General features: G+C 43.6%; 1 protein-coding gene across 1 annotated transcript in view; it reads right to left on the bottom strand.

Moving 5' to 3' along the window:
* The window catches only part of nup210 (nucleoporin 210), a 62,704-nt gene that overhangs the window by 33,269 nt on the left and 13,607 nt on the right, over positions 1-15,828 (bottom strand). The window contains exons 8-16 of the mRNA XM_014145440.3: positions 15,188-15,256; positions 14,983-15,089; positions 14,530-14,670; positions 14,244-14,381; positions 6,534-6,689; positions 6,107-6,317; positions 3,155-3,300; positions 776-994; positions 439-612 (exon numbers count right to left, since the gene is read on the bottom strand). Coding sequence (XP_014000915.1) covers positions 439-612; positions 776-994; positions 3,155-3,300; positions 6,107-6,317; positions 6,534-6,689; positions 14,244-14,381; positions 14,530-14,670; positions 14,983-15,089; positions 15,188-15,256 — 1,361 coding nt within the window. The remainder of the gene's footprint in view (positions 1-438; positions 613-775; positions 995-3,154; positions 3,301-6,106; positions 6,318-6,533; positions 6,690-14,243; positions 14,382-14,529; positions 14,671-14,982; positions 15,090-15,187; positions 15,257-15,828) is intronic.

Below are 15,828 nucleotides of genomic sequence, written 5' to 3'. Positions count from 1 at the left end.
TCTACATTTTCCAGACTAGTACCTAAAACAACATGGCTGCTATTGACCAATAAACATATAATGCATATAAAATCAGTCAAGAATATTTGTATAGTAACCACATTTGGTACACATGTAGCAAACACTGTCAAGACTCAATATATGCAAGAATATTTATATCGACCTCACGTGGTGCTATAACAGGCACATGTTTAGATCACTTGATCTATTTGACTCTGGGATATGAGTCTAGCTAACCCACACGATATCTCAGCAACCACTGGCCCAATTTTTACTCAACTTGGGTGAACGATGCGTCTTGCCATAGAGATCACTTAATGCATCATTCGTGAGGGATGACATGTTTACTGTTGCCGCCACCTTTTTTTGTGTAGCCAGCTCCTGTGCCAAGTGTGTTTGTATGTGTGCTGTGTGAACACTGCCCTTTTATTTTCTCACCAGTTGTTTGTTCTGCTGCAGCAGAGGGCAGGTAAGGTCCAGTTGGGGACTTGTGTACACAGGGACCAAGGTGAGGCGAGAGGGAGGGGCGCACACAAACATCACCACTGCTGGCTCCACCGCAGGATAGGGATTGGTCAGACTAGGCTGGTTCCCCACAGTAAGTGCCAATACCTGGAGAGGTAGTTATAACACGCTTATTACCTGTTCATAACACACGTATTACCGTTTGTAACAAAGCATTTCATCTACAGTGCATTTTCAAGAGCTAGAACGTTTTTTAAAGCCTAGGGCCATATTCAGTAGGTGCCAAACAAGGAAAAGCCCATTCCCTCACCTGTTCTCCCAGGGCTCTACAGGTGGCTCTGACCCAGTGTCGGAGGTAGCTGCGGGAGGTGGGCCCGGTCAGAGCCAGGCTAACACTGTTCTCATCCTCAGCCTTTAGGTTCCGGAAGAACTTGGAGGGTTCTAGGACCCAGGGTTTGGGCCCGCCCTCAAAAAGCATGTCCTTAGAGGAGCCCAGGGTCACCAAGGCAACAGAGGCAGGGTCCACAGCCTGCACATGACAACATGTAGAGCATGTACAGGTTTGTGAATGGAGAAGTGGCATACTGTATTTTGTAGAGTCAAATTATATTTGATGAAGAACATTTACTGCTTATTTTTTGTTAGATGTTTTCTGGATAAAGCTCTCAGGTTTGACACTGTTAATCCTAAAATGGTTCGACTTCAGGAGGTTTTTAAATAAGAAAATAACACATGAATGTGTTCAAGTGAGACAGCCAAACTAGGTCAAGCACGACAGACAACGTGGTAAAAGGTTGGTAAGGTAAATGCTACAGTAGCTATTTGAAGGGAGCGTAAACTCCCAGAGTCCTTCTAAGAGTAAGAGTAACGACAAGTCTGGCTCACTCATTAGAAGCTTATCTTAACGTCCTAAAATAAAAGAATTTCCTGGTAGTGTACCAAAGAGCACTGTGTTACCATGCACTTGTGCTAATGGGATGAAAACCCATGGTCATGGAAGAGAAGATGCATGACAAAATGATCCATGCATGAGAATGGAGATGCCTCTCTGCTTTACATAAATTGTCCATTCTATGGGCCGAGTTGACATCAATTCCATTACAGTGAAGTACTTGAGCCAAAGCAGCAAGAGAAAACAAAATCAGTGTATTGAGTGCATAATTAAAACGCACAAAACACTGACGAAACCCAGGAGGTAATTTAACATTAGCTGATCCTTGCACTTCTGCCCTGATCGCAGAGAAAAAGTGCATGTTGTGAAAGTATGTGTGTTGAAAGGCGCCCGCATACTAGTTCGGTTTTCTCCTAGCAGCTAAGCGAACGTCTGTGCCTCGCATAATCCCTTAAAAGACCTTCGCTTGAAAAACGAGATATTACGGTAATTTTACTGTTTGTCCCTCTTGAGACGCCATAGCAACATCATACCCAGTATACACTTCCTCAAATTAGTCAGAATTAATCTAAGATAAATAAACAAAATCTGTAAAGTTTTTGAGGTCTTAGTCGCATAATTTTACATCTAACTAAGATGTTTGGTGCAGTAAGTGAATGACAAACACTTCATTGAAGAACCCCATCCATAGTTCCCACTACTATGAGGAGTACTGTTGACCAATCACCGACGAAGGGGCGTACATCACTGGGGCCGAGCTCCCTGCCATCCAGGACCTCTATACCAGGCAGTGTCAGAGGAAGGCCCTAAAAATTGTCAGACTCCAGCCATAGACTGCTCTCTCTGCTACTGCATGGCAAACGGTACCGATACGCCAAGTTTGGAACCAACAGGACCCTGAACAGCTTCAACCCCCAAGCTATGACTACTAAATAGTTAGTTAAATAGTTAACCAAATAGCTACCTGGACTATCTGCAATTGACCCTTTTTGCACAAACTTTTTGACTCATCACATACGCTGCTGCTACTGTTTACTATGTCACTTTATTGCTAGTTATAGGTACATATTTACCTCAACTACCTCATACCCTGCATATCACCTCGGTACAGGTACCCCTTGTATATAGCCAAGTTATCGTTACTCATTGTGTATCTATTACTACGCATTTTACTTTTCTATTATTTATCTCTTTTCTTTCTCTCTGCACTGTTGGGAAGGGCCCTTAAGTAAGCATTTGTTTTACTGTTAGTCCACAACTGTTGTTTACGAAGCATGTGATTAATAAAATTGTATTCGAATTTACTTCAGCTACCGAACTTAGACTTCCCTTAAGAAAAATGTTAGGTGTGCGAACAGCAAAAAAAAAAAAAAACCCTGCCTAACACCAAAACGAACAAAAAAAGTCACAACATTTCGGCATAATATAGGCGCAAACTGTTCCGACTGGGAAGCATGCGACAGGCTTTAGCGCAAGTGTGTGCGTGTCCCAATCTTCTGCTAATTAAGAGAAAGGCTTTTCTGCTCTGGGGAGAGTTGGCTGGGAGAGTAGAGTGAGTGAAGATCACTGAGCAGATTTTAGATAGCATCAAAACAAAGAGCACAGGAAAAGGACAACTCATCAGGGTGTGTAGGGGTTAAAAACAAGCTTTACAAATCAACACAAAGATACAAAACGACTTCAATCGCAAGTCTTTTTGTGCTTTGACCGGGAAAGAGGTTGAAGTAGACCAATATGAAATGAACATGTGTGAATTAGGCCATGCCTTAAGGTACAGGTGGGGGGGCATGGACTCACTCTGAGTGGTGGGTAGGCAGCAATGGTGATCTTGGTGCTGAGGTGGACGTTGCCGTGGGTGTAGCTGACCGTCAGGGTTGTGTATCCTGGGGCAAGAGCCTGGGCCCGTACCCCACTGCAGTGGTCCTGCCCTGGAGCCAACCTACCTGTATTTGTATTTGTATTTATTACGGATCCCCATTAGCTGCTGCCGAAGCAACAGCTACTCTTCCTGGGGTCCAGCAAAATTAAGGCAATTTATACAATTTTAAAACATTACAATACATTCACAGATTTCACAACACACTGTGTGCCATCAGGCCCCTACTTCACCACTACATGACTAAATCCATGTGTATGTATAGTGTGTATGTTATTGCGTGTCTGTGTATGCATGTGTCTGTGCCAATGTTTGTGTTGCATCACAGTCCCCGCTGTCCCATAAGGTGTTTTTTTTATCAGATTTTTAAATCTAATGTTACTGCTTGCGTCAGTTACTTGATGTGGAATAGAGTTCCATGTAGTCATGGCTCTGTGTAGTACTGCGTGCCTCCCATTTTCTCTCATAAATAAAAGTAGTGATGAAGTCAATCTCTCCTCCACTTTCAGCCAGGAGAGATTGACATGCATAATATTAACCTCTTGTCGTTCGCCTAGGATAGGGGGCTCTACAGCGATTTTTGAAAAAAATGTGTGCCCATTTTAAACGGCCTCCTACTCAAACTCAGAAGCTAGGATATGCATATAATTAATACTTGTGGATAGAAAACACCCTAAAGTTTCTAAAACTGTTTGAATGGTGTCTGTGAGTATAACAGAACTCATATGGCAGTCAAAACCCCGAGACCGATCGTAACAGGAAGTGGAATTCTGATTTGCGGACTCAACTTCAGTTTGCCTGTAAATCACACAGTGAGCAATGGTTCATTGAGCACTTCCTATTGCTTCCACTAGATGTCCCCAGTCTTTACAAAGTGATTTGAGCCTTCTACTGTGAAAACTGAATGAATGAGACGCAGTGGAACGTGGTCACACGGAGAGGGCCATCACCATTATGACGCCGGCGCCCCTGGCTACCCTCCCCTTTCGAAACGTTTTGAAACACAATGCAATCGTCCCCCTTGAATCTTATTGGAGCTCTGGTTGAAAAAGGCCCTAAAGATTTATGTTATACAACGTTTGACATGTTTGAATGAACCTAAATAAAAAAAAAAAAGATTTTTTTCGAAAGTGGAGTCCCGCGCACGACGGAACTTTTGGTGCAGCCTTCAGAACGCGCTAACAAGAACAAGCTATTGGAACATAAAGGATTAACTTTTTCGAACGAAAATACATTTGTTGTGGACCTGGGATTCCTAGAAGTGCTTTCTGATTAAGATAATCAAAGGTAAGGGATTATTGACAATAGTATACAAGACTAGATTTGATATGCGATTGTTCCAAGATGGCGCTGACCTGTAACGGTAGCCTATTTTCTGAGTATCGCATCCCCTTTTATCGCAAAGTGAGATTACCCAGTAAAGTTATTTTTTAAATCTGGCATTACAGGTGCTTTCAAGAGATATTCATCTATAAATCTTAGAATGACAATATTACATTTTAAAAATGTTTTCGAATAGTAATTTAGTAAATTGTAGCGCTGTTTCACCGGATGCATTTGAGGGAAAATAGTTAGTCAACGTTACGCGCCGATGTAAAATGCTGTTTTTATATATAAATATGAACTTTTTCGAACAAAAGAAGGCATGTATTGTGTAACATGATGTCCTAGGGGTGTCATCTGATGAAGATTGTCAAAGGTTAGTGCTGCATTTAGCTGTTTTTTGGTTATTTGTGATGCATGTGGTTGGTCGGAAAATGGCTATGTGGCTACTTTTACGATATACTCCTCTAACAATCTAATGTTTTGCTTTTGCTGTAAAGCCTTTTTGAAATCGGACAACGTGGTTCGATTCAGGAGAGGTGTATCTATAAAACGATATAACATAGTCCTATATTTGAAAAAAATTAATAAAATGTTGTTATGCTAATGGCGATAGGATTTTTCGCTGGATGTCAGCCCGACCAGGGGTTAATATTAGCTCTCTCCAGTCGTGCTGCCCTGTTCTGAGCCAATTGCATTTTTTTGTGGCACCTGACCACAACTGAACAGTAGTCAAGGTGCAACAAAACTAGGGCCTGTAGGACCTGCCTTGTTGACAGTGCTCTTAAGCAGGCAGAGCATCGCTTTATTATAGACAGACTTCTTCCCATTTTAGCTACTATTGCATCAATATGTTTTGACCATCACAGTTTACAATCTAGTGTTACTCAGTTTATTCATCTCAACTTTCTCAATTCCCACATTATTTATTACAAGATTTAGTTGAGATTTAGGGTTTAGTGAGTGTTTTGTTCCTAATACAATACTTTTAGTTTTAGAAATATTTACAAGGGGCCTAAACATCTACCCTGGGGAATTCCTGATTCTAACTGAATTATATTTGATAGGCTTCCATTAAAGAACACCATCTGTGTTCTGTTAGACAAATAACTCTTTATCCACATTATAGTAAGGGGTGTAAAGCCATAAGACATACGTTTTTCCAGCAGTAGGCTATAATCAATAATGTCAAAAGCTGCACTGAAGTCTAACACCTGTAGGGAGGGAGAGAGACAGACAGAGACATATGGCTGCAATCCGGCCCTAGAGGACAACAAAGTCTACCTGTTTTCATACACACCTTACTCAACACAGACACACAACAGACAATAAGATGCTTCAAATCCAAGGCTAGTAATCAAATGTAAGTGGTGGATCTTATGCTCCTCTGTGGATCAAGGGAAATTAAAACCGTATTGCCAATCTGAGAAGGACATAAAAGTTGAACACTACAGAGGGTCTTTTTGAAGGCTCTGCCCCCAAGCTAGGTAAAGTATTGTCAGGGTTTTAACTGCAGGTTTTTATGAGCAGAGTATGGGGGAATGCCTCACCCTCCAGCAGCTGGAACACTCCCTGGGTCTCCTCCTCCACCTGCAGGTCAAAGTGACTGCAGTCGCTCAGCATCACCCGCTGCTCCACTCCCCACTTTCCCCCCTCCCCTAGCAAGCCAAAGATCCGGAGGGGCAGCTCCAGCACCAGCCCTACACGGGCCTCCACCGGGCAGGGAGAGAAGTCCATCCCCACGGGCTCTACCACATACACCTGGGGGTGGGGGATAGAAGGACAGTGAGACATGTCAGCTGAAGTCCAGACAATGGTAACAGTTCTTGTAAAATGTTTCAATGGACTTGTTTAATTATTTTAATTGACGTAACGTTCTTCCAAACATTATATACCAACCAGTACAGTTTTAATATCAGTTCAAAAAGACGTAAGATATGTAATGAGGTTATTCTGTAAACACACAGACGGTCTCACCTTCATCGCACCATAGTGCATTGGGTTGCGTACATCATGGGCGTACACCACACTGACGCCGATGTCACTGACGGTCGTCATCACTCCTTTGACTGTCACTGTGGCAACGGCTAGGTTAGAGGAGGACCAGCTGAAATTCCCACTGCCTCCTGCTGCCTGGTACACAATGAAACATGGGTAAATACACAACATCAAGAGACACTTAAACTTCTGTCATTTTAAGCCAGTGTCTGGCCTTATACAAATTAGAAGGTAGTAATAAGAAGTAATGAAAGAGGATTCAGAAAAGCAATGTCTAAATATTAGCTCTGCCCCCCCCCCCCAAAAAAAATAGGTCGACCAAGAGTTGTCTGTTCTTTCAAACAGTCGTATGGTTGATTTTTTATTTATTTCTATTTATACATGTATAGACATATCCTATGTGTTTTAATCAACTCAACTATATGCACTGACCTTGTCGGCTGCTTGAAGTGCACGGTTTGATGAAATAATTAAGACACACAAATTACTAGAGGGAGTCCGACCGCAATTGATTTGACTGTGCTCAGACTTGCTGCACAGTTTATCATCCATGTCGCTGAAACTGCAACATACAGTGCATTATGAAAGTATTTACACTCCGTCCCTTTTCCCACTTTTACGTTAGACTTACTCTAAAATAGATTAAATAAAAAAATGTCAATCTACACACACTACCCCATAATGACAAAGCAAAAACAGGATTTTAGAAATGTTTATTAGTTGGGGCTTTATCAAATTGACCTGCTGTGCTGCTCAGTATGGCTTTGTATCAAATTGTTCTTAGGAGGTCGTGCTAGAAATTGAAGGGAAGAGTTTATTTTTTAATAGGATCATACTCAGCTTTGTGTCTCCTATGATCATTCTATTATGGTTGCATTGCAAATGAATTCATGTAGCCACTCACACAGCAGTTTGGTGTTCCCAACCAACTGAGCCATCAAGACCACATTTCAGAGCTACACAAGCAACATAAGTAATCTGTTGATGCATAATGGACACTCCATCTCCACTACACCTATACAGTACATACTTGGCCAGTTTTACAAGTTGACAGTAGCATACAGTGCATTCGGAACGTATTCAGACCCTTTCTCCACATTTTGTTACGTTACTGTCTTATGCTAAAATCTACATACAATACCCCATAATGACAAAGCGAACAGGTTTTCCCAATGATCATCCCTGAGATGTTTATACAACTTGAATGAAGTCCACCTGTGGTAAATTCAATTGATTGGACATGATTTATAAAAAGGCACATACCTGTCTATTTTGGTCCCAAAGTTGACAGTGCATGTCAGGGGGAAAACCAAGGACACCAAAACATTTATGCAGCATTGAAGATCCCCAAGAACACAGTGGCCTCCATCATTCTTAAATAGAAGTAGCTTGGAATCACCAAGACTCTTCCTAGATCTGGCCGCCAGGCCAAACTGAGCAATCGGGGGAGAAGAGCCTTGGTCAGAAAGGTGACCAAGAACCCGATGGTCACTCTGACAGAGTTCCAGAGTTCCTCTGAGTTCCAGAAGGACAACCATCTCTGCAGCACTCCACCAAATCAGGCCTTTATTGTAGAGTGGGCAGATGGTAGCCACTCCTCAGTAAAAGTTTGCCAAAAGGCACCTAAAGACTCTCTGGGCTGATGAAACCAAGATTCAACTCTTTGGCCTGAATGCCAAGCGTCATGTCTGAAGGAAACCTGGCACCATCCCTACGGTGAAGCGGGGTAGTGGAAACATCATGCTGTGGGGTTGTTTTTCAGCGGCAAGGATTGGGAGACTAGTCAGAATTGAGGGAAAGATGAACAGAGCAAAGTACAGAGAGATCGTTGATGAAAACCTGCTCCAGAGCACTCAGGGCTTCAGACTGGGGCAAAGGTTCAACTTCCAACAGGACAACGACCCTAAGCACACAGCCAAGAAAACGAGGGACTTGCTTCGGGACAAGTCTCCAAATGTCCTTGAGTGGCCCAGCCAGAGCCCAGACTTGAACATCTCTGGAGAAACTTGAAAATAGCTATGAAGTGACACTCCCCATCTAACCTGACAGAGCTTGAGAGGATGGGAGAAACTCCTGAAATACAAGTGTGCCAAGTTTGTAGCGTCATACCCAAGAAGACTCGAGGCTGTAATTGCTGCCAAAGGTCCTTCAACAAAGTACTGAGTAAAAGGGTCTGAATACTTACGTAAATGTGACATTTCCGTTTTTTTTTCTTCTAAAAACCTGTTTTTGCTTTGTCATTATGAGGTATTATGTGTAGATGAGGGAAAAAAAACAATACATTTTAGAATAAGGCTGTAACGTAACAAAATCTGGAAAAAGTCAATGGTTCTGAATACTTTCCGAACGCACTGCAATTACAGCAATTTCTGACTGAAGTTACTGAAATCCCTCGTTTTGGAAAAACATTCCCTATTCCCTCAACCCTTGCTCTCTTTACGTGACGCATGTATGCATCACATGCACGTGACCAATAGGAGAATTTTACTGGTTTCTCGAGGTAAAGGAGAAGTCGGATGTTTGGAAAACATTTGACTAGTTGTGGATAAAACTGGAGATCAAGAAAAAGAATGTAAGGAGCATGCGCTGCTTGCATATTATGTGTGCTGTCAGATTACAATATGATTTTTCTGACCGTTTGGAACAATGTAAACAATACCAAATGAATTATAAGCGTACCAGAGAGTATGTTGTAATGTTTTTTGTAAAGCCTTGATTACAGCAAAGACTAAAAACAGTCACATTCATTCGTGAATGCAATTTCCAAGTTGACACAGCTACTCATTCAAGGGTTTATATTTTTACTATTTTCTACATTGTAGAATAATAGTGAAGACATCAACACTATGAAATAACACACATGGAATCATGTAGTAACCAAAAAAGTGTTCAATCAAAATATACTTTATATTCTTCAAAATTAGCCACCCTTTGCCTTGAGCTTTGCACACTCTTGGCATTCTTTCAAACAGCTTCACCTGGAATGCGTTTCCAACAGTCTTGAAGGTGTTCCCACATATGCTGAGCACTTGTTGGCTGTTTTTCCTTCACTCTGCAGCTCAACTCATCCCAAACTATCCTAAATTGGGTTGAGGTCAAGTGATTGTGGAGGCCAGGTCATCTGATGCAGAATTCCACCACTCTCCTTCTTGATCAAATAGGCCTTACACAGCCTGGAGGTGTGTTGGGTCACTGGCCTGTAAAAAACAAATGATAGTCCCACTAAGCGCAAACCAGATGGGATGGCGTATTGCTGCAGAATGCTGTGGAAGCCATGCTGGTTAAGTGTGACTTAAAATTCTAAATAGGTCACAGACAGTGTCACCAGCAAAGCACCCCCACACCGCAACCTCCATGCTTCACGGTGGGAACCACACATGCAGAGATCATCCATTCACCTACTCTGTGTCTCACAAAGGCACGGCAGTTAGAACCAAATATCTCAAATTTGGACTCCAGACCAAAGGACAGATTTCCACCGGTCTAATGTCCATTGCTCGTGTTTCTTGGCCCAAGGAAGTCTTCTTATTATTGGTGTCCTTCAGTAGTGGTTTCTTTGCAGCAATTCAACCATGAAGGCCTGATTCACGCAGTCTCCTCTGAACAATTGATCTTGAGACGTGTCTGACACTTGAACTCTGTGAAGCATTTATTTGGGCTGAAATTTCTGAGGCTGGTAACTCTAATGAACTTCTCCTCTGCAGCAGAGGTAACGCTGGGTCTTCCTTTCCTGTGGCGGTCCTCATGAGAGCCAGTTTCATCATAGCACTTGATGGTTTTTGCAACTGCACTTGAAGAAACTTTCAAAGTTCTTGAAATGTTCCAGATTGACTGACCTTCATGTCTTAAAGTAATGGACTGTCATTTCTCTTTGCTTATTTGAACTGTTCTTGCCATAATATGGACTTGGTCTTTTACCAAATGGGGCTGTCTTCTGTATACCACCCCTACCTTCTCACAACACAACTGACTGGCTCAAATGCAAGAAGGAAAGAAATTCCATAAATTAAACTTAAGGCACACCTGTTAACTGAAATGCATTCCAGGTGACTACCTCATGAAGCTGGTTAAGAGAATGCCAAGAGTATGCAACGCTGTCATCAAGGCAAAGGGTGGCTACTTTTAAGAAACGAATATATTTTGATTTGTTTAACACTTTTTTGGTTACTACATGATTCCATATGTGTTATTTCATAATTTCGATGTCTTCACTATTATTCTACAATGTAGAAAATAGTAAAACATTTTAAAAAAACGAATGAGTAGGTGTCCAAACTTTTGACTGGTACTGTTTATAAGTATTGAAATATAGGCTTAAATAAGTTACGGTATTAAGACTAAACAGGATGTGCTCTTTGGCCTACAAGTCTAGGGTGGTTATACAAGGCTGCTATGCAAAGCTTACTAATGATAACAACATTACTTATTATTATTAACAATGAGATCAAGAAAAAGGAGGGTTATTATTAGAAATACAATTTGAAACAATGTAAACACAAAATAAATAAATACGAGAGAGGCTGTTCTAACAAAAAAATGTATAAAGCCTTTATTACAGCATAGCAAATAATAAAAACAGATGAATTTGTGAAATTGTTTATCCGACATGTTGTGGTTGCGTTAGGTTTGGTGCTCACGGAATCAGTAGATCTTAAACACTCAAACAGAAGCAGGATCTGTCTTACTTCTGCATACATATATGGATGCTCTATAAAGCCAGTTAGGATATTGAATGATTGATTAATTGATGTTTACTCTCTCCTCACTTTTCTTAGACAAATAAGGTGTCACGCCCTGACCATAGAGAGCCTTTTTATCCTCTATTTTGGTTAGGTTGGCGTGTGACTAGGGTGGGTGATCTAGTGTGTTTATTTCTATGTTGGCCTGGTTTGGTTCCCAGAGGCAGCTGTTTATCGTTGTCTCTGATCGGGGATCATGTTTAGGCAGCCATTTCCCCACTGTGTTTTGTGGGATCTTGTTTTGAGTTAGTGCATGTAGCACCTCTGTCGTCACGGTACGTTGTTTGTTTCTTTTTGTTGTTGGTAAGTTTAGGTAATAAATTATGTGGAACTCAGAACACGCTGCGCCTTGGTCCGTCTCTCCACACAACCATGACAGAAGATCCCACCACAACAGGACCAAGCAGCGTGCCCAGGAAGAGATGGCCTCCTGGACTTACGAGATCGAGGAGAGAATATCCTGGACTTCGGAAGAAATCTTGGCAAGATACAAAAGCCTGCCGTTGAAGCAGACGCAAGGAGAGAAGGGAGGACAGCGACGATGCCGGGGTTCACGGCCACAAAGACAGCCCAAAAAAGCTTCTTTTTTTTGGGGGGGGGGGGCACACGGTGTGGTCGGCGGAGCCGAAGAATGACTCAGAGACCGTCAGGGAGTTAAAGGAGGAACTGGATGAAAGATTCTGGAGAGAGGTGGTGGTGATGAGAGTGCTGCAGCGTGGGCGTGCTGAGGAGCAGGACACCAGTCCGGTGTCATCTGCACTGGTTTCACGGATCTGGCCTCCAGTGTGCCTCCCCAGTCCGGTACGTCCTGTGTCTCCTCCACGCACTCGCCCTGAGGTGTGTGTCACCGTTCCGGTACAATTCGTGCCGGTTCTACGCACCAGGTCTCCAGTGTGCCTCCACAGCCCAGTACGTCCTGCGCCAGCTCCCCGCACTCGCCGTGCGAAGTGTGTCATTGTTCCGGTACAATTTGTGCCGGTTCTACGCACCAGGTCTCCAGTGCACCTCCACTGCCCAGTACGTTCTGTGCCAGCTCCCCGCACTCGCCGTGTGTCATCTGTCCGGGACAATTTGTGCCAGCTCTACGCACGTCCTGTGCCTGCTCCCCGCACTCGCCCTGAAGAGCATGTCACCAGTCCGGTGCAACCTGTACCGGCCCCACGCATCAGGCCTCCAGTGCGCCTCCCCAGTCCGGTACGTCCTGTGCCTGCTCCTCGCACTCAACGGTCCACGGTCCGGAACCCCCTGCGACGGTGCGGAACCCCCTGCGACGGTCAACGGTCCGGAGCCCCCAGCGGGGGTCAACGGTCGGGAGCTTCCAGGTAAGGCGTCCAGTTCCGCTCCATGGCAGGAGCCTTCCTCTGCGCCAATGTCCAGTCCAGGCACGGCGTCCAGTCCTGCTCCATGGCAGGAGCCTTCCTCTGCGCCGGTGCCCAGTCCAGGCACGGCAGCCAACTCAGCTCTAAGGCCAGAGCCTTCCCCTGCGCCGATGCCCAGTCCAAGCACGGCGTCCAGTCCAGCTCCAAGTCCGGAGCCTTCCTCTGCGGCGGTGCCCAGTTCAGGCATGGCGGACAACTCAGCTCCTTGGCCGGAGCCTTCCTCTGCGGCGGTGCCCAGTCCGTGTACAGCATCCTACCCGGCTCCATGGCCGGACCCGTGGTCTGGGCGGGGGCAAAGTCCCGCATCAGAGCCGCCACCGATGTTGGCGGATCCTTGAGCGGAGTGGGTACTTCGCCCCGCACCGGAGCCGCCACCGACGCTAGACACCCACCCGGATCCTCCCCTATTGAGTCAGGTTTTGTGGCCGGAGTCCGCACCTTTGGGGGGGGGGGGGGGGGGGGGGGGGGGTGTACTGTCACGCCCTGACCATAGAGAGGTTTTTTATTCTCTATTTTGGTTAGGTCGGCGTGTGACTAGGGTGGGTGATCTAGTGTGTTCATTTCTGTTGGCCTGGTATGGTTCCCAATCAGAGGCAGCTGTTTATCGTTGTCTCTGATTGGGGATCATATTTAGGCAGCCATTTCCCCACTGTGTTTTGTGGGATCTTGTTTTGAGTTAGTGCATGTAGCACCTCTGTCGTCACGGTTCGTTGTTTGTTTCTTTTTGTTGTTGGTAAGTTTCAGTAATAAATTATGTGGAACTCAGAACACGCTGCGCCTTGGTCCGTCTCTCCACACAACCGTGACATAAGGCAAGTGCTGTTTTCTCATTTCCTAACGCCGCTGCTGCCTCGGCCACATTGTTCTCAACACCAATATGCTGGTTAAATGTGCTATTATGTACAGAGCAACATGGTCTAGCAAAAGACGCCAATTCAATAGAGCACTGATGTTTCAGAGCCGCAGACAGCAACCGCTATCCAAAACAGAAGAAAGCGCATTTGTTAAAAAAAAACTATATTTACATTTACATTTTAGTCATTTAGCAGACGCTCTTATCCAGAGCGACTTACAGTAGTGAATGCATACATTTCATAAAAAAATTTTTTTCTGTACTGGCCCCCCGTGGGAATCAAACCCACAACCCTGGCGTTGCAAACACCATGCTCTACCAACTGAGCTACAGGGATATAATTCATGTTGTACCATTGTTCTTACGTAATATAACCATATACAATTTTAGTAGCACGTCTTAGTGATGGACTGTGCCATCCCCACGGCCTCCACAATGGATTAGTCCACTCAGACTGCCGCGAATCAGACAGGTACACCATTCAATTATTATTATTTTTTGCTACTGCTTGACTAAAGAAATCTCAGTCGACCAACAAATAGACCAGTCGACTAAATGGGGTCAGCCCTACTAAATATATTCATAAACACACAACTTGATGCAAGTCTAGTGGCTGATTTGAGAGATTCTTCAGCAACATGGGTTCCAAAAAGTAAGGGTATCAGTGAACATATACTGAATGATTCTAGACTGGCTTGTATTAAAAATGGACAAATACCTGTATTGTGTACTGGTAGGCTCCAACCTTAGGCTGCCATGGAAACGTGAGGATACTGGGACTGAGGACTATGGGATTGTAGATTTCTACATCCTGTTCATTATGGACTGTGTTGGCCAGCTCATGGACTCTTCCATTCTAGAACAGAAAAACAACAACCTTGTTAAGACAAAACCAAGCTATTTTTAACTAATGATAATGATCTCTCACAGTTGGATATAAATTATTAAAGATAACACTCAAAATATCTGCGAAGAAACTAATTCAAGGTTATGACAAAACTCACTTGATCCACCACAGATTTGAGCACAGCTTCAATTAGTGTTAGCCCATTTTTCAAAGCCTTGACACGGTGGAAGGACCCATTCAGGGAGGACTCCAGAATCTCAAAGTACTCCTCTGGGAAGGCAGCTTCGATCCGAATGTTCTGCAGACAGAAACAATCAAGAGAGTAGCACTTAAAAATACAGAAGGAAATAAGACAGAGAAGAACTGTTTAAAGTGTGGAAAAAAACAACCATCAAAAGAGGACAAATGATGCAGGACAAAAATGTCCTAAATCTTCCTTTCCAGTATTTTTATGTCTCCCAGCTGTATTTCAGTCTGCAGTTGATTAAACATCAAGAGGAAGATGCAAAATTATACTGACAAATTAAGTTTTTCATTTTATAAGAGAGTGAGAAGAGTATGGAGAGTGACAGTGTTACAGATTTAACAAACTTAGGCAGAGCTTACTTACATCAGATAAGTAAATCCTATTGCTTGACTTGTCAAACACTTCGATGAGGATATTATACACTCGTCCTGTTTCCAGGACCCAGCTCTCTCCAGGATTAATCTTAAATCCTGGGAGAGAAAGACAACACGAGTTCAAATTTGAACTGGAACGGTTCACTTTAAAATTAAAATCGCTAATACACAAGGATGAAAGCATGCAAACATACCCAAGTATCCTGGTTCCACCACATACAGAGTCCCGTTGGGCAGACGAGACACCCCTTGCATGCGAAGGCCTGAGCAATTGTTATTAAGGACAATAACGTTAGGTACACAAAGAGTGGCATTCTGGGACCGTTTTAGTTATACTGACAACACGGTTCATGTCTCGTGTTTGTCAAGTGCACAATACAACTCGCTGGGGTAGGGTCTTAAGTAGAGCTTTAGCTAGTCAGTCTGTCAAGTCCTGTTAAATTACTGCCCGTCTCTGCTCCACTAGGCACTCACCTCCTCTATATATACAGATAAAGCACTGCAATCCACTGAGGAGGATATATTTAGGCCCAAGGGGGTGTGTTATATGGCCAATACATCACGGCTATGGGCTGTTCATAGGCAAGACGCGACGTGTCTTGCCTATGAACAGTGCCTGGATACAGCCCTTAGGTGTGTTATATTGCCAATATACCACAAACCCCTGAGGTCCCTTATTGCTATTATAAACTGGTTACCAAAGTAATTAGAACAGTAAAAATACATGTTTTGTCATACCTGTGGTATACGGTCTGATATACCATGGCTGTCAGCCAAATCAGCATTCAGGGCTCAAACCATACAGTTTATAAGATAGAATGGAACACTCAACTTC

The sequence above is a fragment of the Salmo salar genome, chromosome 15 (genome assembly GCF_965601325.2).
Source record: "Salmo salar chromosome 15, fSalSal1, whole genome shotgun sequence".
NCBI lineage: Eukaryota > Metazoa > Chordata > Actinopteri > Salmoniformes > Salmonidae > Salmo > Salmo salar.
Note: the sequence above shows the minus strand (reverse complement) of the source record. Positions and strands in the feature narration are given on the sequence as shown.